Source organism: Chelonus insularis, unplaced genomic scaffold (genome assembly GCF_013357705.1).
Source record: "Chelonus insularis isolate UGA/USDA-ARS -01 unplaced genomic scaffold, ASM1335770v1 contig_365_pilon, whole genome shotgun sequence".
Lineage (NCBI taxonomy): Eukaryota > Metazoa > Arthropoda > Insecta > Hymenoptera > Braconidae > Chelonus > Chelonus insularis.
The window spans coordinates 13,129-33,757 of record NW_023276527.1 but is presented as its reverse complement, the minus strand read 5'-3'; the positions used below and the strand labels follow the sequence as shown (position 1 = coordinate 33,757).

Below are 20,629 nucleotides of genomic sequence, written 5' to 3'. Positions count from 1 at the left end.
TTTTTTTCAAGCACTTGCATCATAAAGAATTTAAGTTGTGTCAGAAAAAAAGAAGACTAATTTTCAACTTATGTATTTTTGGTTTAATGATATTATCCCACTTCATTATCAGTTTTACTTTCATCAACTCACTCAGGCATATATCTTCATCGTAGGACCAATAGCAGTTGTAAATAAACAAACAAATATATTGAAATTATTTTATTTATCAATAAAAAATTATTAGATGATAATTTTTTGTTAAATCATAGATAAGTCTTTATTTATTACACACAAACAATAAACTTGAGAGTAATGACAGTTGTGTCATCTTTTGAGCTTTAATTATCATTATTATTTACATGATAATTTTCTAAAAGAGCCATTTTTTGTTTGAGTTTTATTTTTTTATCAGAAATTTGTAGAGGAATGTCAATTTTTAGGTAATAAAAGTTTTTTTCAGTTTAACTTTTTAATTGAAAATGCTTAAGAACCAATAAAATGACTGCAATTCTAATTGTAAAATGTTCAAATTGTGGTAATAAAACACCCTCTAAAATGGATCCTTTCCTGAAAAATCGGTTGTCATGGAAATCGTTAAACTTGTAAGCATTTTATTCTCATGCTGACGGGATGTTTTGGCTAATTGGCAATGTGACAAAGTATGTTGTCGACTTTTAGTTGAATACGAAAATTCATATAAATGGACTATGACACTTCCAAGTGCATGGTTACGAAACTCTATAATGTGTATACAAATTAACATTGAACATATTTTAAATAAATGATTTAATTTTATTTCAAATTGAAAGTGATATTTAGAAAAAAATTTGCAAGCTTGATCAGATCAGTAGCAAATAAAAATTTCAATTTAGACTGATGTTGAGTATTTTTTGTGAACTCGAACAATGACAAAAATTCCAACAGTCGATAAACAAAATTAAGCTCAATGTAAAATTTGAATTTAAAAAATTTTGAATGAATCGTAACTTCCATTTTCGAATTTATGCTTGATAGAATTTGATAAGAAAAATTATCAAAGCCAAAAAAATTGGATTTTTATTTTGCAAACAATTCGACATCTAAAAAGCTCGAAAATCGGAAAAGCTTCTATAAGCTTTCGAGTTGAACATTGTCATCATAAAAATACCTGATTCTACTATTTCATTGTTCAGAGAAAAATTTTAATCTTTTATTTGATAGAGCTTTCGAAAAAGCTCACATTGAGCTTTTAAATGATCAACCATGGTTATTAAATCTAAGATAAAAAAAATCCGAAATATCATTAAATATTGAAAAATCTTTTATTCAACACAAAACACGATGAAAGATAATAGTCAGCAATCTAAAGCTCGATGGGGTTCGAATATGATAATAATGTAATAAAAACAAATTTAATATTCAAATAATAATCCCAGCTATTTCGTATATATGCAAGCAGAGCCTCTCGAAAATGAAGAGTAACTCTACAAGCCAGTACGGTACGATCGTTTGTTGCTATGGAGATTCAAGCTCAGTTGGATGCCCTTGAAAAAGAGGGTGAGAACAAAAAAAAAAAGGGATGACGACCAGAGGGACACGGAAAGAAGTGAGAGGACCTCCAGGAAGGAGTCAAAATGAAAGAAAAACTTCCGACAAAGTGGATAAGGAAAAATTAAAGATGATGATGGAAGTAAAGAAAAATGTTTGATGGCATTGAAGGAGCACACTTTTCAAATGCTTCAAAATAAATGAAAAATATTCTTTGCCTATTTCTCTTTTTTTTTTTCTGATCAATATTTTTTTCATCTAGAAATGGCAAGAACTTAAAGTAATACTCCCACTCTCTAGTCCCAATAGACACAGTTATATTTTTTTTTTAATAAAAATTTCTTAATCATTCAAAAGCTCTGTTAAATTAATACATTTTTCGAGCTAGGAATCATTTTTTTATGTTAAATTAAAAAAGAAAATATTTTTCTCGAGCTTTTGAGCTTTTTTTTTTTTTTTAAAGCTTCTGAGATGTGTTCCAAAGATTTGAAGTCATATTCTAGATTATTTGAGCTTTTCATAAAGCTTTTGAGCTTTGTTCCAGTGGTTTGAAGTCTTTTAAAAGAGACTTTCAGCTTTATTCAATAAATTTTGAGCTTTACTTCAAGCTTTCGAGCTTTAGTCAAAATACTTAAGCTTAAATAAATAACTTTTGAATTTTAAGTGTTAAAATAGGACACTACGATAAATTACTGTAGAGCTTTTTATAATAATTATTAAGATTAAATTTAAATTAATTCTTTTTTTTTTAAATACATCATTCGTAATTTTAATATATATTTTTATTTACCGAAAAAAATTTGTAAAAAATTAATGATTAAGTCATTTTAAATGACTTTGTGCAACGAGTTTTAAGAAAAATGTGTTTGCAGAGTCAACCAACAACCTGTTGAAATGCTTTGAAACAAGAATGATAAAAGTACAACGATAAATGAAGAGTCACAAAGAAACCGCAATCTTTTGATAACGATGAGAGTCATTTTTTGTTTCACATCATCAACTAACACCTTTCACTCAAATAAGGTAAACTGCATACAAGTTATTGTACATCATACTTGTAATAAGCTCTAATAAAACAATCCCAAAGATGAGCTTTTATGTCAATCGAACAAACTAATAAACTATACGTAATTTATATTTAAGCAAAAAAAAAAAGTGCAATATTGCACTTTTTTTAATGCATATTCTAATTCTTAAAAATGATGTGGTAGTTAAGATGGCATAAAACCATCCTCAATTTCAGTATTATCTAAAGCTCGTTAAGCTCTGGGACAAATTTGGCTTGATATTGAACCCATCTCCATTTTCAATCATAGAATGAATTCAAAATCTTCCAGTAGAAAACAAGACTGGTTTATTGTTGGACCAATACTCAAGCAGTCTAGCCAACCTTGGTTCAATGTTAAACCAGTCTTATTTTCTAAAAAAAATATTAATTACAATTTTGTTCTTAAAATTTCTGACTTATGTATTAAGTTGATATTTAAAACCCAATTTCACTTTTAATTCTCATTAATTACCATTGGAATAATTTATTTCCTCAATAATGTCATCATTATTAATAAACCAAACTACAAAAGTCCAAGTAAATGATCGAATTATTATCATTTCTACCTTTTACACAAATACCTTCCTTCATTATATCATTCTAAAGTCACAAAATAAAAGAGAGAAAGTAATTATACACTGCAAAAGGAAAAGAAATAAATTATTCACTTTAACTCTTCTTATATAAAATCTAGAGCAAAGCATACTTATGCACATATGAGAAGTAAGTGAAATTGGATAACCCTTAGAATTTTAGTAATATCAAATTTTTCCATTTTATTCATAAAATAACATTACGTGATTTAATGTCAACATCTTAAAATGGAATTTTATCTAACATTACAGTCATATGATATAAATTCGAGTTTACTTGAAAAAGCATTCCATCAGAAAAAGTTTCAACAATTAAATTAATGAGACAATTTTTTTTTTGTTTGAGATTTCTCCTTTCATTTCAGTTTTATTTCATCCTATTTTCAGTTTTTAACGTTAATTACACACATTGTTAACCACATTATCATATAAACACTTTTATCAAATTTTTCTTTTACAATTTATAGAAACATCTTGAAATAATATAATAATTAATAATAATTGTATCTATTTGTTTATTATTATCAGTATCATTAAAAAGTATTTACTTATATGGCCATCTTACCCGGAATCGAGTAACCTACGAATAATAAAAGTAGTGTTGATAATTTATTTTTCATGATAGAGTTATTAAAACGTCAATAACTAAATAAAATAACTTAAAAACATATCAACACTACTTTTATTATTCGCGACTAAAAGCCACAATTTATATTTCATTCTAAGAAACGGCTGAATAAACATCTAATGAGATTGACTTCCGCTATAATACCAATAAAAAAAAAATAAACATCTCGACTTATTCAATTTTTTGCGATATTTTCAAAACGAACTATTATCAGTAAGGAATTAATGTTTACCTAATTATGGTAATAATGAACTAAAATAGAAAAAAAAAAAAAGGTAAATAAATAAAGGCAATAAATAAAAATAAACTAAGAGGAAAGATTTGGAATTATTCCCGGAAATAAATGACGTTTTAAAATTATCGGTGGGTAACACATCTACTCTTATCTATCCACAAAAATAGAAAACGTTTGCAGACAAAAGATTTTTTTTTTTTCTTATTTGGCAATCACTAGGATCTCCCTTTCACTCACTTTATTTCTCTTGACAGTTTAATCCAAAGGGATTCGATTGTTGAGCCTGACTCTTTTTGTTTATATTTTATTCTTTCTCCATTTTACGTAAATTTATCATTTTTCATACTCGATAATTTAAAAATATTGACAACAAAAAAAATTACTCGTAATCGAAAAAATAGTAATTTTTTTTTTTTTTTCTAATGTAATTACAGTGATAAATTGATTATACTTCTCACTTAAAAACCCACATAACTACCAACTTTGCAGAAAAATTTTTATTGATAAAATTAATTAATTAAGTCGAGAAAAAATAGTATATAATTAAAACTTGGTTATTAATTTTCATAAAATACTCATAAAACGCTTGTATTTATATCTAATTAATTAATTACTTAATCAACGACTCTTTAAAGCATTATCGTTTCTATAAATTTCGATTTAATGAATTATTTCGATATATATCGATATTTGTTCACAAAAAAATCGTTGAAGAATTTTTAATCACAATTTTTTTTTTTTTTTTCGGAGTAAAAGTTTTAAAATGGAGCATTTTTCGCGACTCAGAAGATAAGAAAAAATACTAAGAAAAACAAATGCATGGTAAAAAAAAAAATGACACTCACCATCGCGACGCCATCCCCAGGTCTTCCTTAAACTCCAGCATGCCAGATGAAGACTTGTAATTGTAATATAAATGTCCTCGCGTTAAAGACAAACGACAATCGTTTACCCGATAAACCCAAAGAGAACAGTGAACTTTTAACTCATTAAACAAAGTATTTAGCTCATTAATGTACTAATGAATGATACATAACAACAATTGTGTGTTAATTTTACGTGAAACAAGAGAAATGACAAGCACAAAATCATGCAACAACACACGTTTTACATGAAAATTTAAACTAATCACGAAGTAACCATATTTTATTCGTCAAAGGCGCGGAAGCAACTAACCGGCAAGCTCTTCAATCTGCATTACAACGACGGCGCATCTTGACGCGCATGTCGAGGAGTCTTCAACCAATCAGCGTTAGCGTCACTTTCTTCCCCCACTCCTTGCAATAAATTGGAGTAGAAACAGTAAAAGTTTAGGCCGACAATACTTTATATTCAGGATTATTTTTCCTTTTTAATCAACAATTATAATTATTGCTATCTGTTTTATGTTATTATCAATAAATGTTACTATTTTGTCCATAATTGTAGCCATATTTTCCATAAAAATGTACGTATGTCGGTAAATATATCATTCATGTTTAAACTCTCACCCTTTATTTGTTTACTCACTTTTTAATCTATCATATTATGAATTATTCATTGTTATTAAATATACTCGTTACAGTAAAGCTATTGAATAAATAAAACTTGATTTATTAAATATTATGGAGAATTAAATTTAATTGATAACCTCTTTAGTTGATAAAATATTAACTAAATGCACATTTTGATTTATTGTATTTATGTAATAAAATTTAACATGTACAGTTATGTTTTTCTTTTATGTATTTACAAAACACTATTAATTGCAATTACAAAAATTAACTAAAATTTTGTCACCTACATACATTTTTTAAATCACATTTTATGATTAAAAAATAGTATAATTGTTCTATCAAGTATGATTTATAACCTCACTCACTCTAGCAAAAACAACCTTCTTTTGTTTAAAATTTATGAAAAGTACAAAACTTTATATTTATTATAATCCTTTTAAATTAAAAAAAAAAATTATTTCCAAGTCTTTTTTTATTTACCACAAAACAAAACTAAAAACTGATGAACACCCAATAAATCTAAGATGATAATATTTTTAAATAAATATTATCACTCTTGTAAGCTTTATTTAGCTCGTAAATAATCTCGTATAGACTTGATCATCTTCTCAAGCATACTTGCTAATGATTTATCAATAACTCTTTGAGGGAGCCATCCTTTCAAGTCGACATGAAGAATCCATGTAACTCGACACTGAGTTCTTTCACTTGATTCATCGTCTTCTATTGATTCAGCTGCTAAACAAACGATTTTGTTTTCAGCTCTGCAAAAAAGAAATCCCTCAATTAATGTTTTACTTTATTTTAAAAAATATTAACCTAATTATAAAAGGCAATAATTAATTATTTATAAAAGAAAACTATACCTTATATGATTTTTACGTGTTGGAAGATTCGTGTTAACAAAAGTTCCACTGCTTAAATAATATTTGCCACATCTATTTCGATGTCGAAGTGTTATAAAGTCTCTTGGACCCACCAAACCACCGCCATAAGTCTTGGTTGATTGATAAATGATGTCTGTGTTGTGATCAACGTTCTAAAAATCATTAAAATAATGTCTACCACTTTTTCTTCTTCTAGATGACGTTAATATTCAAAAATGTAAAGATTACCTGGACCTTCTGGACAACAGAAACATCTTTGTTCCATGTTGGAGTATCTTCCACATTGTCATGAAGTTGATTAATGAGAGATTGAGCTGATGCTTCCACAATTCCCTTAAAAAACCAAGCAAACATTATTAATCATATTCGTTAATGATAATTGAATCATTGAAGTTGATGACAAATGTATTAAAATTATTAACAATCCTTGAAAAAAAAAACCTAATGAGTTAAAGATTGAATTCAATCTTCAAGACAGGTACCTTTGACCTTGCTTTTATTGCTTGCCTTTTAATAAAGTTAACTTTATTGACTGTAGCTTCAATAACTTAGTCTTCAAGAATTAAAAATCACTACTTATTGTAAACGAAAACCTCTTCGAAAGTTAACTTCAACTTATAAACTTCATATCAAGCACAATTCATATTTAATTCTAAGAAAAAAAAAAACAAGATTTATCCGTTTGGTTATTCATTTATCGATTTATTTAAATTAAGTTATCGGTTGGTTTCGAATTCCCATGTAAACATTTGGTTTGGGTCACGTTTTAATTAAATGTATAAATAATAGCTATCAAGAGAAATTACCTCAATTTTAAATATTTTCCCATGAGAGCTGTCCATCACTGATATAATATCACCTTCTGTAGTAGTGCTGTGCTTTTGCCATTCTTTAGATATCAATAGTTGATATGATTGATCTACAAGCAGCGATGCTTTCCTTTTATATTCGTCAAACTGTAACAAATAAACAAAGACATCAAATGATATTATTTAATAAATTTATTTAAATAAATTTAAGATGATTTTAATTTAAAAAAAAATACCAAAACACTAGAAAATATTTATTATTAAAATTAAAAATCTTTTTAATTGGAATACTTTTCTTAAAGTTGCAATAATTACCTCAATAATAATTGGGACTGAATTTAAATATTTAGGCATTATCAAAACATCCTGTGATATATTTATTTATAAATAGTCTAATTTTTTAAAATACTCTAGCATTTTATTACTTTACTGTTTAATTCATTTTTAAAATCATTCTTAAATTCAATGTTTAGGTTGGATATATTTATTTATCCAGGTATCATTTTAATTTTAATTCTAAATCTCATGTTGATTAATTTAATTCTAAATCAAGGTTTCAAATTAAAATAACTGAATAAAATTCTTATGAACCTTAATTGGTGATAAATAAGAGACACGTTTGACGATATTGAAAAATTCATCATCCGAACTGATTGATTTCGAGCTCTTTGTGTGATCTTCATCATCATCTGAATGCGTTGGAGAGTCCATGGGAGTAAAAAAATTACCCACACTCTCAGCAATTCTACTAGGTGGACCAACAAGCACATTTTGGAGCAATGGTGATCTTTCATTATTCACTGAATCTAAAAATAAAAATTTCCTTTATTTTATAAAAGTGAATTTGAATATGTAAATTTGTGTATGCTCACACAATTAGTTAATGAATTGTTTTAATAAAAAAAAAAAAATAAAAATGAAATTACTCATCCAATACTGAGCTTGCATCTCCTGCGGCACGACTCGATAATCAAAATACCAAGCTTCAGCCCATGCCAGTACGAATGATATTAAAATCAACAGAGCTTGAAAACCAGGTTGAGGTACACCATCCCACTGGAAGCATGGAAATTTCATTTATTCATTGAACTTTAAAATAAATTATTCCTTTGCTAAATACTGAATTTTAACTTACAGTAAAAAAATAAACTTTAGCTCCGAGAAAGGCACTCGTTGAGGCAGTAGTAAGCTAAGGGCAATAAATTTATTAATAATTAAAATATTATTTATTAGAAATATATAAAAAAAAATATTTTTTTTTTTACTCACCGCAACGATTATCCAGTGATTAAGCTGCAGTAATGCGTAAAAAAATAGTAGAACGATGAACCTAGTCAGGGTTGAGAACTGGAAATGAATGATTAATTATTAAGTAACTTTTTCTAAGAAACTTTTCAACTTGGATTTAATTTAAACATTTTTCTCGAACACAGAATGACATTAGTGAATGTTTAAATAATTATTAGAAAATTAAGATAATACATTTATTGTTGTTCCGACATGTAATATCATGATGTAGAAGAAATAATAGAACACAATACTCTTTTCAAATATTTACTAATTAATATTGTTTTAGTAATTGCTAAGGGTAGTTTATAAACTACTAGTGGAGTAAATTAAAAAAAAGAAAAACTTACTACTATATCGAAAAGCGACGTCGAGATATTGTAATGCAAAACTTGTTGCACAAATGCTGTTGAGATATTTTCACCTGCTATCTAAACATAATAAAAACATTCTTATTAATATATAGGTATATTTAATATAAATAGGTAGAATATTTATAAAAAGATTTATTAAAATATTCTAAAGCTTGATATTTTCAATAGTATAATTAGCTGAGATGAATTTTGGTCAATAAATCTTAGTCAGTCTCTTAACAGATCTTATAGAATGAAAACTACCTTTCAGTATTTGTCTTCAAATAAAATTTACAATAGAAATTGAATATAAACTTTTTAATGAGACTTCTTGATTTCATTTTTAATATAAAGTTAGATTTTATCAATTTAATCCAGCTATTTCTTGATTCTGGTGTAAAGTATTTACATTTTACATGAGCTATTAATATTTTAGACAATTCTAATTGTTCAATTATTACCAGAATTGTGTTGGTAAATAATAATTACAAATCAATGAAATGTTTTTAAAAAAAATCATTCAATTTTTCAATTAATATTTTCAATGGATAATAAAATGCTATTGTTTTAAAATCAGATGATAATATTGAAGTGTTATATAAGAAAAATCATTATACCGTGGTACACAGCAACCACATGAGGCATGTGAGCAGAAGATCAAAAGTGACAAGAAGACAAAAAAATCGCCTAGTGCTGGACATCCTGTTGTTATGACGAGCACCAGCAATCACTTCCTCATTAACGATAAAATCTCTATTGATGCTATTGATACTTCGATGAGAATAGGAACTTCTTTGAGATTGAAGAGAACCGCTGAGCAGATTTTCTGCAACACTACGAATGTGTCGGTCCTCTTCTGTCATCATTTTTCTCCTTATTGATATTTTCTCTACGTTACATGATCTACAACAACATCAACTATCTTAATAAATCAATCAGCAATTAATCTTTGTTATGGCTAAAATATTTTTATCAACGAATTCGTTTCAATAATCAAATATAAGATATCCTAAAACATAAATGCAAGTAATGAAATAACAGTCGATGCTATATTTAAAATAATTTCTTTTTACTCACCGTCATTAAACTGAAATTTATGAATGCGAATACTTCATGTTTAATAAACAGTTCCGATGTTAAAATATTAATGGCAGTTGTATAAATAATCATGGATACATTCGTAGAAGTCCAAAAATTTCTTTATAATATTTTTATACCATCATCCACACCATAACCAACAAATATACATTAAAAATAATCAAGGTAATTAATCAACTTTTCTGCACTTTTTATTAAAAAAAAATATATTACTTTGTCTATTGTTAAACATAAATGGTTTTAAAAAATGCAATAAATTTTTTTAGCAATAAATTTTATGAAAATAATGAATTCAACAATAGATACAAAACAAATGTATCATGTCATCATTGGATAATTTCTTGTTCAATGGTAATTAAATTAATAATCACTACCTTTTAACAATTAATAGTTAGAGAAAATTAGTGAGGAGACTACAAACAATAGCCTCTAAAAAAATTATTACGAGTGTTGATTATTAACTAGCTTAAACATGACACTTTTAATAGCGTCTTCTCAAATTTACACCATTTATACACTATAATTGCACTAATTGGGGTGTTAGATATCTCATAATAAATCAGAAAAGCTAAATATTTGATCTAAAGAAATATTTAATGGATTATTTAATAGAATAAGCATTTTAGAAACATTTTAACAATAAATGCTTGTCTGACGTTGTTACTAATTGTTTACTGTTGGTTCACATTTTGACCGCCAGGGGGCAACACTCTAGATTAGTTCGTTTGCCAGCCGCATCGAGCAGCACTGAGCCTTTCGAAATAATGACGCCAAATTTAGACGCCAATAGAGCAAAGAATGGACTTTTTTAATAAATTATATTATAATAAAAAATAATGTATAAATGACCATGAAAAATTATTAATAGCATTTTAGATGAGTTATTAATGCATAAATTGACTTTTTAAAATAATTTTCAGGTCTTTTTGTCCGTTAATAAATAATGGCGTCACAGCGGGGTTTGATTTTTCTTTAAAAAAAATAATAATGTGAATAGTAACAAATTATTTTAAATAAAATAAGTACATTAAAATATAGTGTCATTTATTGGTGTTTTTAACATAAATTAGTAATATTGAAGTATTTATTATTAAAGTGTTTAAGTGAATTTAATAATCTAATAATCTACAAATCTTTACCATTTGTAATGACTGTAAAATAAAAAAAAAAAGCTCTACAAACTGATTGCAAAAGACTAGGCCTTTCTATCAGTAATCGTAAGTAACGTTTTTAATAAAATTACCTCATATTTCTGCATTTATATTTTTTTAAAGTAAAAATCAATAGTTTAAAAGCATGAATAACACTTCATTCAATACAAATAATTGAAATAAAAATTATTATTGATGAAATTAATCCAATAATAAGTATTCACAGACTATTTTTTGGTTTATTTTTCACAAAATTCGTTCACAATGTCTTATACCAACATATTTTACTATTTAATTTAATTTATTTATCATAACTTGTATATACAAAATCACATTGTCCACTAAATCATTTTAATACTTCAGCTTATGCCCTGCTTACTAGTCCAACTGATAGCAGATATAACGATAAATCACGTTTCCTTTTAATTTTTTATCGTTGTATTCTTAAATCTTTCTTCGAAATGTCTTCCTCACATTACTTATTTTTTTTTCATTACAAAAATACGTATAGAAAAAAAACTTCTTTATAAAAACATTTTTTTTCGAAATAAGTGAGCTATTACTACTTACAAATAACCAGTAATTATTAATTATTCTGATTAAAAATATTTATTATCAAGTAAAAAAAATAATTATGTAATTAATCTGGCAGTTTAATTGTTCTCAAAGCGTCAGTGTCACTTGTTTCTAACGTCGCGATAGTTCCTATATTAAAAGGAACACCAACACCACCATCAAATACTAATCCTCCATCATAGCAATGAGATCTGATGGTTAATTTATTACAATAAGCTCGAGTTTTTAATGTTTTTGGTAATTTCCAAATGTCATTGAGAATTATATCTCTTATTACATAACTCATTTTTCCATCATCTGTAACAAATAATTATCTGGATAATAAATATTCTAAAGCTTTATATCAATTAATATTCTAGGAAGTTAAAGAAGTGATGATTACCTGGAGAAAATTGAATATTTTTATTACAATCATCACAGATTCTCTCGATTTCTTGCTCACTAAATTTATTCTTTGGTATAGAAACATCTAGAACTCTCTTAATAAGATGAGGTGTTACACTATTAATTGCTTTGTACCATGAACTGGAACCTGTTCCTGTGCTCACACAAATCCCTGAGCATTTTAATTTGTGATAATTCGGTTCATCATTAACTCGAAGCTCTAGAGAACTGGTTTTTGCTGATAAAGATTCTCCAATGAATACCTAAAAACAATATTAATAATTTTTATTTAATTCAATTACATTCTTCAATTGTTTCCAATAATTAATTCAAACTTTTCTCAATCATTATTTTATTATTTGTTTGCTTACTTCATTTAATGCCAACCAAGGCAGCTTTTTTTGATTATTTATTTCCTTACTCTCTAGAGCATTTGATAAAAATTGATACATCTCCAAGCCAGCGATCCTACTTTTATCATGCATATGAAAAGGTGGTTGGCAAATACTTTCTCCCTGCACAGTTACCCTAATCCTAGTTCTCATGACATATTCATAATGCCCATCACGAAGTCTCTCGAAAATACCTTTAACATCATTCGTATAACGTCTTTGTAGCATTAGATGACCTTCTGATGAATCTGGATCTGAGTTTATTCCAATAATTGGCTTCTTATTATCAAAAATAAGATTGGCTGCTAGTAGAAATGTTCCATCACCTCCAACTGCTATTACAAGATCTGCCCAATCAAACTGGGACTGATCAATAGTCAACCTAAAACAATTAAATGTATTCAATCTCCAAACAAGTATGAAGTAACAGTTTTAAAAGAATTAATAAAATATTTATTTTATTAAATAAATTGCTGTTGATGTCAAGACTTACCTATTAGTGATTTTATAATCAATATTAATATTTTTTAATGTATCAATCAGCTGAATCTCCACTGCTTTATTTTTCTCATGATTAGCTAGCATAGTATCATAATCAGAACCTCTCCTAATCAGCCTGGATTTAAATTGAACTTCATCAAGATCAGGTTCACGAAGTCGTTCAAATTGAAGTTGTGATACCTTGGAAACAATTAAAATTCGTTGAGGAATGAAACTTGATTCTCTTCTGGCGCTGGAGCATTGCATTGATGACTTAGATTGATTTTTCAAACAAACAATTAATCCTATAACATTTAATCAAACTATCAAGTGAATAGAATTTTAATTCATCTCATTATTTACATCAAATCATTTTAAAATATTATTATAGAATTATGTAAATGATATTTCATTAGCTAGATAATTATTTACTCTGATAAAACCAAAGTTGGTGTTGATGTTTATCATGAGAGAATAGATAAGATGTAAATAAAGAGGTTGGTAAATGAAAATATGATAAAAATGAATGAATAATTAAATAATTATTATTACTTACGTCTTACTTCTCGTCGAATACTATGTAAAACAGTCATAACGTGATTTCTATTGTTTTTTAAACGTTTAAAAAGACTTGTAACAAGACATAAATATAATGCTTTATAACCTCAAATGTGAATTCCAATTATTCGCTGACTAACTACACCAAGGCCGATAGAGATTGTCAAGTTTGAAGGAAAGTATCATTAGACGAGTGCAAAGTGCACATAAGTTTATCGGTATTTTGTTGATAAAGAAATAATGTAATTATTATGATAATAATTGAGTGAAGAGTTTGATAATTAAGGAATTATTTTTATTGTAGTTTTATCATTTTTTATTTGAAATAAAGATTAAATAATACTTGCTGGAAAAATTAAATAACAAGTGGGAAGATAAATTTTATGTGATACAAATTTTTAATAATATTGTTTATTATTAATAACTTATTAATGGAAAAGTTTAGTTTTTAACTGTAAAAATGATATTAAAGCAGAATGAAAACAGATATTTTTAAACTTGAATAATTAAAATAATTTCCATTGAAGAGAAAAATTAAATATTTGAACTTAATATTAAAACTAGTTGAACTTATTTTGATTTAAGTATTAATTTCAAGACTTGTTGAGGTAATATTGACCTAAATACAACAAGAAATACTTTACAGATCTTCAAATATTTTTACACAACATCACTGACTTCCTGAGATTGTTTTTAAAAAAAAAAAACAGTTATAAGTTTCTTAATTTTAATGTTGGCTGTGAAATCTGTATAAAAAGAAGAGGATTAAGTAAACATTAGCATGGAGGTCTTGAAATTCACCCTCATATGTACATAGTCTAATTATTATCTTTCATTTTATCAAAAATCTCCATCTTGCAGGGTCCTTTTTACTCTATCCTGTTAGCTAGAGTTACTGATGATTTATCATATAAATCACGTCGATTATTTTTAATTGAATATTTAGATAATTAACATTACATTCTCATTTTCTTCCTCCATCAAGGAGTTGCAATCTAGCAGTTTATTGAATGAATGTCTTTGATAACTGAGCACCAAATTTATCTTCTGCTTAACTTCTTTTCTTAAATCTTTAGGTTCAAATATTTGTTCCAACATGTAATTTAATTTCTTTTCTCCACCAATATCTCTCAATCAATGTAATGAGTCTGATGCCAATTTTATAAATATATACATGTAGATTTTCTTTGACTCTTGGACTACAAAAAATAAACTGGAGACATTGTATATCATATCTATCTCCAAGATCACTTATAAAATGACGATTTATCGTTTTATTTTTTTTTATAGCTGCTGGAATAACAGACCAAACTTCACAAAGTAGCTTTCGGTATTTATTTCGTTTTAAAATATTAGCGGCGAAATAATAACGTCTGTATTTTAGGTTAGGATATCATGGCATCGCATGGGTTCTTTGGAATTCGAGATGTAGGTAAATTATCGACAGCTAATTTTAGTAATGATGATAAAACAGTCACATAAGTGTTCGACTTATGGTAAATTACATTTACCATCAGTTAACACAACATTTTTTTTATTCAAATTCATTTAATTAATTAATTAATTAAAAATACCTTGTAAATAATAATTTAACGATTAAAATATACTGAAAAATTTTTTCTTAAATAAATTTTTTAATCAAAGACGAACAAAATTAGTTTAAAATAAATTATAAAAAATGAATTATTCTCAGGATATTATTTCTTAAAATTAATAACATATATTTTAAAAGAACAATTTAAAAGAAAATTTTTTAATTTTGATGAATAAAAAAGAATTTTTTTGATTGATATAAAATAAATAATTTACAGGATTAATTAATTACTTTAGACACAGTTATCATGAATGAGATAAATGACATTTTAACGAGGGGTGATTTTAAAATTTTTCAAAGCAAGCAATGAGGAATAATGATCATTAAATACACCCTTGTAGATATTTTTTGATAAATTCACAGAACGAAACTCAGTCCTCTTGGTCATTCCTACAGATCAAATGGTTATGATATATATCGCCTACCTACGATTGAAAATGATATCGCGTGCATTTGTTCATTCTCCAACTCATCGTTCTGATTTCTGACCACAATTGACTAGTATTTCTAGTGCTTGTGTCCACTTTCATTCTGACAAATCGAAATCTCTCTTTAGTGAGTCATCTATTGAGGTTGGCTCCAGCTCTTGTGTCATGTTATTGACACCACGTAGGTCAATAGACGATGTAGGAGAACTGGTAAAAATATTGTTTTATAGATATCTATTCCATTACCATTAATTTCTTTTTTTTTTAAAAAAAAGAAAAATTTATTAATCATTAAATATAAAAAAAAATTCAAAGTCTTTGAATTTTTTTTTTTTTAATAATTCGAGCTTTAGAAATATTTCTTTATTGTATTTAGACACAAAAGGATATTGGAATTATTTTTAAAAAAAAAATTATTTGAAGCAAAAATAATCCATCATTTAATATTATGAGGAATTACTTATAATTTTGCATTCATTAAGATAACTGCATCCTTTGAAATTTTAAATGAGAAGTTGGAGTATTCGATTAAATATTAAACTGCCATCACTCAAAATGTCCAAGGGATTCACCAACTTAGATAATTTACCTGAATTTATCATAAATCTCTTGAGAAACTTTAAAAACAAAAATAGGTCAAAATATCAATAGACAATAAATAGATTTGTTTAGATCGAAATAAATTTTTTAAGTCCAGTATTTGGGGAAGAGGAGGATTTTTTTTTTTTTTATCAATACTGAGTATTTTTCCATTCGACTAGATAAGATTTTATTAAGACCAGAAAAAAACCAGAAACTTCAATATAAATAAATAAATAAGTAATAAAGATAATATTCTATCACATTTGTGGATTTTTCTTTCATTTTATGTCTTATTATTGTGGTCGTAAAAATATAAATAAAATAGAGATCAATCTCATGTTTATCATTTAATTACATAAATGTAAAATTGTTTAGATTTTTTTCTTGAAAAAAAAAGAAAAAACAAAAAATTAAATGATTATTTATTGATTTCCAAGTTGTATTATTTTGTTGTAAATTAATAGTTGTTTTGCTACTGTAAATAGTAATATTAACTTACCATTTTTCTTAATGTAGCTTAAGAAGGATTTAACGTATTTAAACATAACAACATGTCTACATCATGATCGTATTCATTAAATGTTTGTACTTGTTACAACCATACAGCTTATAACGATAATAGTACCAAGCCCCATTTATTCCAAGTATCCGCAATCATGTGGAGTATTATTTAAATGGCTATAACGTAATTTACATGGCGACATGAGTAAGATTCAAGACGTCGTGTTGAGGGGAAAATAAATTAGTATCATTTGTTTCGATTCAATAGAACGTGTTAAAAATAATTTACCTTCAGTTTTTTTATTGAATAAAATAATTCAGATGTTAATTGTCTGACTAAAATAAAATCATACTACTTAATTTATAGCTATTATTAACATCAACATATTTTACTGTTAATGTTTCATAATTAAGTTCTATAAATATGTCCATTAAAATTGATAATAATTGTAAAAATTAAAATTTCACGTAAATTGTCTGACTTAAATAAAATTATACTACTTAAATCATACTATTTTTTAATATAAAGTTGAAATTACAAATCGTCATCAACGTATATAATCTTGATGAATCATAAAATTTATTACCGACTGATAGAAGAAATCCCGCGAATCCAAAATCAGAGGGAAAAAATTCGAACAACTTTGGAAGTGATAAAAGGTGTTGGAAAGTAGTTGAGTTCAAAAAAAGAGAAAGAGAGTTAGCAAAGGATTTGTAAATGTTATAGAAAGCTAGAACGATTGAAGATGGAAGAGAAAAAAAAAGAAGGTAAAGAAGAGTAATAAAGAATTCTTCTGGGTTAAATCTGTACATCGGCCATGGCCGTCAATCAGTTAACGACATCCGGCAATAATTCGTTTAATCCAAACTCCACTTCGTCATCAATCGATTGATCTGGTTAAGAATGTATGCTTTAAGAATGGTGAGTTATAAAATAGATAAAAAAATTACTAGTTTTATTAATGCAGAGGGCGTGGTGGTGATTCAGAAAATTGATTGCTTTCTGATGTAATTTTTTTTTGTTTAGGAAGGAGGAAGGAAAACCATTGACTTCAATGAAGAATTTTTTTTTTTTTTTTACATAAAGGTTTGTTTATGTACTTAGTCAAGTTCCTCTCAATTGGTGGGCTTAAGGATTAGGAAACATTATAGGGTATGAAATCAATAGGGAATTTTATCCGCAGTAGAGTAATTGGTAGAAATACTAGGGGAAAAAAAATGAATTTAGAGCAAGGCCTGTGTACAAGTCATTTGTTTGTCATGAATTCGACTGGAATAACATAACTCACTGACCATCCAATCGACTTGGAGTTTTTTTAATTGTCTTTTTTTTTTTGAGTAATCTTTAAAATTGATTCATACAAGAGTTGATAAATAACAGTGTTACCAATTTTTTTTTGACTGAAAAATTTTTTTTCAACGTCTAAAAATAAAACAAAAAAAATATTAATATCAATTAATTAATGTAATTACAAATTCATTCCTTTAAATGAAGGTATCATTTAAGTTTTCAGACAGCATTTTAAGCCATCAACATCCACAATTATAAAACAGTCAAAATTAAAGAAAAATATCTTATTAGTTTCAACCCTTCATCGCTTAAATAAAATAACTTAATTAATTTATTCTTAATAAATTTTTATTATTAATTAAGTTTACCAATTAAATTGAATTATTTTTCAATGTTTCATTTCGAAGCATTACTGAAAAACCAGTTGCTTTAAATGCATATTAATTAATTAATTACATTTGCAATAAAAAAATGGTTTTATTTATTTATTGTTTATATTAACAAGTAGTTTCTGGATATTTAATTTCTTCAAATAGATTAAAAACATACTGATATATCTGCAGGTTAAAAAGAGTTTTCTCTAAGAATGAAATTGGACTGGAATCCTGAAGTAATGCCTCGGTAATACTAGAGTTAAATAGGTCATAAACACGAGTTTCAACCAAAAAAGTCATTAATAAATAATCACGAATTGCCTTGAGTCATGTTTACGCCCATCCTCGTCGAAACGAAATTATAAATAGATTTCTAAAGACCGATTCTGATAGTCAAATATATATTGAGACCCGATTTTAATTACCATATCATTACCATAATTTTATTTTCATCAATAAAATAAACCGATAACATGGTCACAAATTTAAACACACAAGTATTTGTTTTAAAGTATGTCAAACAATTTTTTTTTTTGCCTCCTTGCTGAAATGTGACTGAGAAATCAAAAGTAAACGACAGTTATTATTTTTCAATTATAAAATAACGATTTAGTAACAACTCAAAACCAATATGGTGGCCGAAAAGTTAGAATAGTTATATTGAGAGAATGTTGATGGAACGGAAGAAAGAAGCCCTGAGGGATATATAAACGTATACGAATTATTATATCAGTAGACATCGAACTGAAACTTTTCTTCACTCGATCTTATATATATATAGTTAATGTTCATTTTATTATCACGTTACTCTTCCATCTCTCTCTTTTCGATAATGATGGAAACTTTTCATACTTCTTGATGTGTTCGTTTCAACTTTCGGCTTTTCTTAAAAGTATACACTCGAGATCAACTTAATAATAACAAAAAAAGAAAAAAATAAATTAAAAAAAATTTCTTTTTTATTCGCTGTTTGCAATAAAATTATCGTAACTTTTAGTAACAAAGGTCACTAAAAAGTTAGAAAGCCTTTTTTTTTTTTTTTAAATATCTGCACAATTTTTCTCTAATTTTTTTAATCATTGCAAAACCTTTATTTATTATAAACAATTCTGACATATTTTTTATTCCTAATATTTTCTCACCTTTTGTTTTTGAGCATAATATTGTTATGCGTCAGCATGGAGATCATAAACATTGGCAACCCAACGAGCCATATGGTTCAAGATGTTAGATTGAAGCTAGACTTTGGAAGCATTAACATCTTTGTAATCAATATCATTAAATATATTCCATAAACAGTCAAATAAAACTCAACTTCACAGTGTTGAAAATTGATTAATAACATCAATTTATTAAGTAAAAAAAAAAATAAAATAAACATAATTATTATGAAATAGTAATGATGAAAATTTAATAAAGTGTCAAATTAACATTTACATCTCAAGTGACATTCAGTCAAGTTTAGTCTCAGTAATAAACTAAACATAAACAAATTAGTTGTGCGTTACTAACAACAAATCAATCAATTGTCGAGAATAAAAATTTATGGATTTATAATATTTTTTGGTAATTTTGAGTACCGAAAAGACTAATTAGTTTCATTAAATAGTCTTATTAAAATGGTCTCATAATAAGTCTCATTAAAATAGTCTCATAATAAGTCTCATTAAAATAGTCTCATAATTAATCCCATTAAAACAATATTATAATTAATTTCATTAAAATGGTCTTATAATTGATCTCATTAAAATAGTCTCATAATAAGTCCCATTAAAATAGTCTCATTATAAGTCCCATTAAAATAGTCTCTTAATTAATCCCATTGAAATAGTCTCATTTTAATTGGCCTCATTATAGTATTTAGTCTCTTTATTGAGATATTTCAATTAAAATGAACTTTTTCATAAGATCTATTTTACTATATCAGAATTAAAGACTGTTAAAAAAAGAAACGTTTGTTTTAATAAACAAAATCGATTTATCGTTCAGACCAAAAATTATTTAAAATCAAAATTGATTGTCTTCTTTAATTAAACCTATCATAATTTACTACAATGCTAGGTTTCTTGACATTCATTCAAAAACGATTCTTCCAATTTTTATAAAAAAAATTGTCTAGTGGAAAAATATTTGCAATGAATATTTTAAACAAATTACATTTTATTATGCTTTTCTTGAAAAATCAATTAATGATAATTTTAACCCAAACTCTCCTATAAAATGGGTATTAATTATCTTCTTTTGAATTTATTCGGTATTAATTGAAGTAATAGAAGACTAATTAATTAATGTGTGTATTTAAGAAAAAAAATATTAATTATATTTCACAAGATTCTGGGCCTTTTTTTCTGGCCCAGAACAATTGAAATATTTTA

At 26.3% G+C, this 20,629-nt stretch overlaps 3 protein-coding genes across 5 annotated transcripts in view; all 3 read right to left on the bottom strand.

The window, feature by feature from the left end:
* The window catches only part of LOC118067145 (diacylglycerol kinase 1-like), a gene marked incomplete at its 3' end in the record, with an annotated part of 40,656 nt that extends 35,486 nt beyond the window's left edge, over positions 1 to 5,170 (bottom strand). Inside the window, exon 1 of the mRNA XM_035083734.1 lies at positions 4,859 to 5,170. The remainder of the gene's footprint in view (positions 1 to 4,858) is intronic.
* A 605-nt stretch (positions 5,171 to 5,775) lies between these two features.
* Positions 5,776 to 10,637, bottom strand: Start1 (Steroidogenic acute regulatory protein-like). Of its 2 annotated transcripts, XM_035083729.1 has the most exons (12): positions 10,318 to 10,637; positions 9,923 to 10,043; positions 9,463 to 9,748; positions 8,843 to 8,923; positions 8,475 to 8,552; positions 8,341 to 8,394; positions 8,132 to 8,261; positions 7,797 to 8,011; positions 7,203 to 7,352; positions 6,625 to 6,729; positions 6,376 to 6,548; positions 5,776 to 6,273 (listed from the first exon to the last, which is right to left on the bottom strand). In XM_035083729.1, exons 3-12 carry the CDS (start codon positions 9,709 to 9,711, stop codon positions 6,075 to 6,077), a joined length of 1,434 nt encoding a protein of 477 aa, XP_034939620.1. In that variant the 5' UTR covers positions 9,712 to 9,748; positions 9,923 to 10,043; positions 10,318 to 10,637; the 3' UTR covers positions 5,776 to 6,074. The 2 variants fall into 2 exon arrangements, with proteins under 2 accessions (XP_034939620.1, XP_034939619.1); XM_035083728.1 differs by having other exon boundaries at positions 9,923 to 10,637.
* A 676-nt stretch (positions 10,638 to 11,313) lies between these two features.
* Positions 11,314 to 13,747, bottom strand: Nadk2 (NAD kinase 2, mitochondrial). Of its 2 annotated transcripts, none has more exons than XM_035083731.1 (5): positions 13,483 to 13,747; positions 12,940 to 13,249; positions 12,426 to 12,828; positions 12,053 to 12,317; positions 11,314 to 11,967 (listed from the first exon to the last, which is right to left on the bottom strand). In XM_035083731.1, the coding sequence occupies exons 2-5, from the start codon at positions 13,191 to 13,193 to the stop codon at positions 11,735 to 11,737; spliced, it is 1,155 nt and encodes a 384-aa protein (XP_034939622.1). In that variant the 5' UTR covers positions 13,194 to 13,249; positions 13,483 to 13,747; the 3' UTR covers positions 11,314 to 11,734. The 2 variants fall into 2 exon arrangements, with proteins under 2 accessions (XP_034939622.1, XP_034939621.1); XM_035083730.1 differs by having other exon boundaries at positions 12,940 to 13,231; positions 13,483 to 13,746.
* Between the last annotated feature and the right edge of the window lie 6,882 nt (positions 13,748 to 20,629).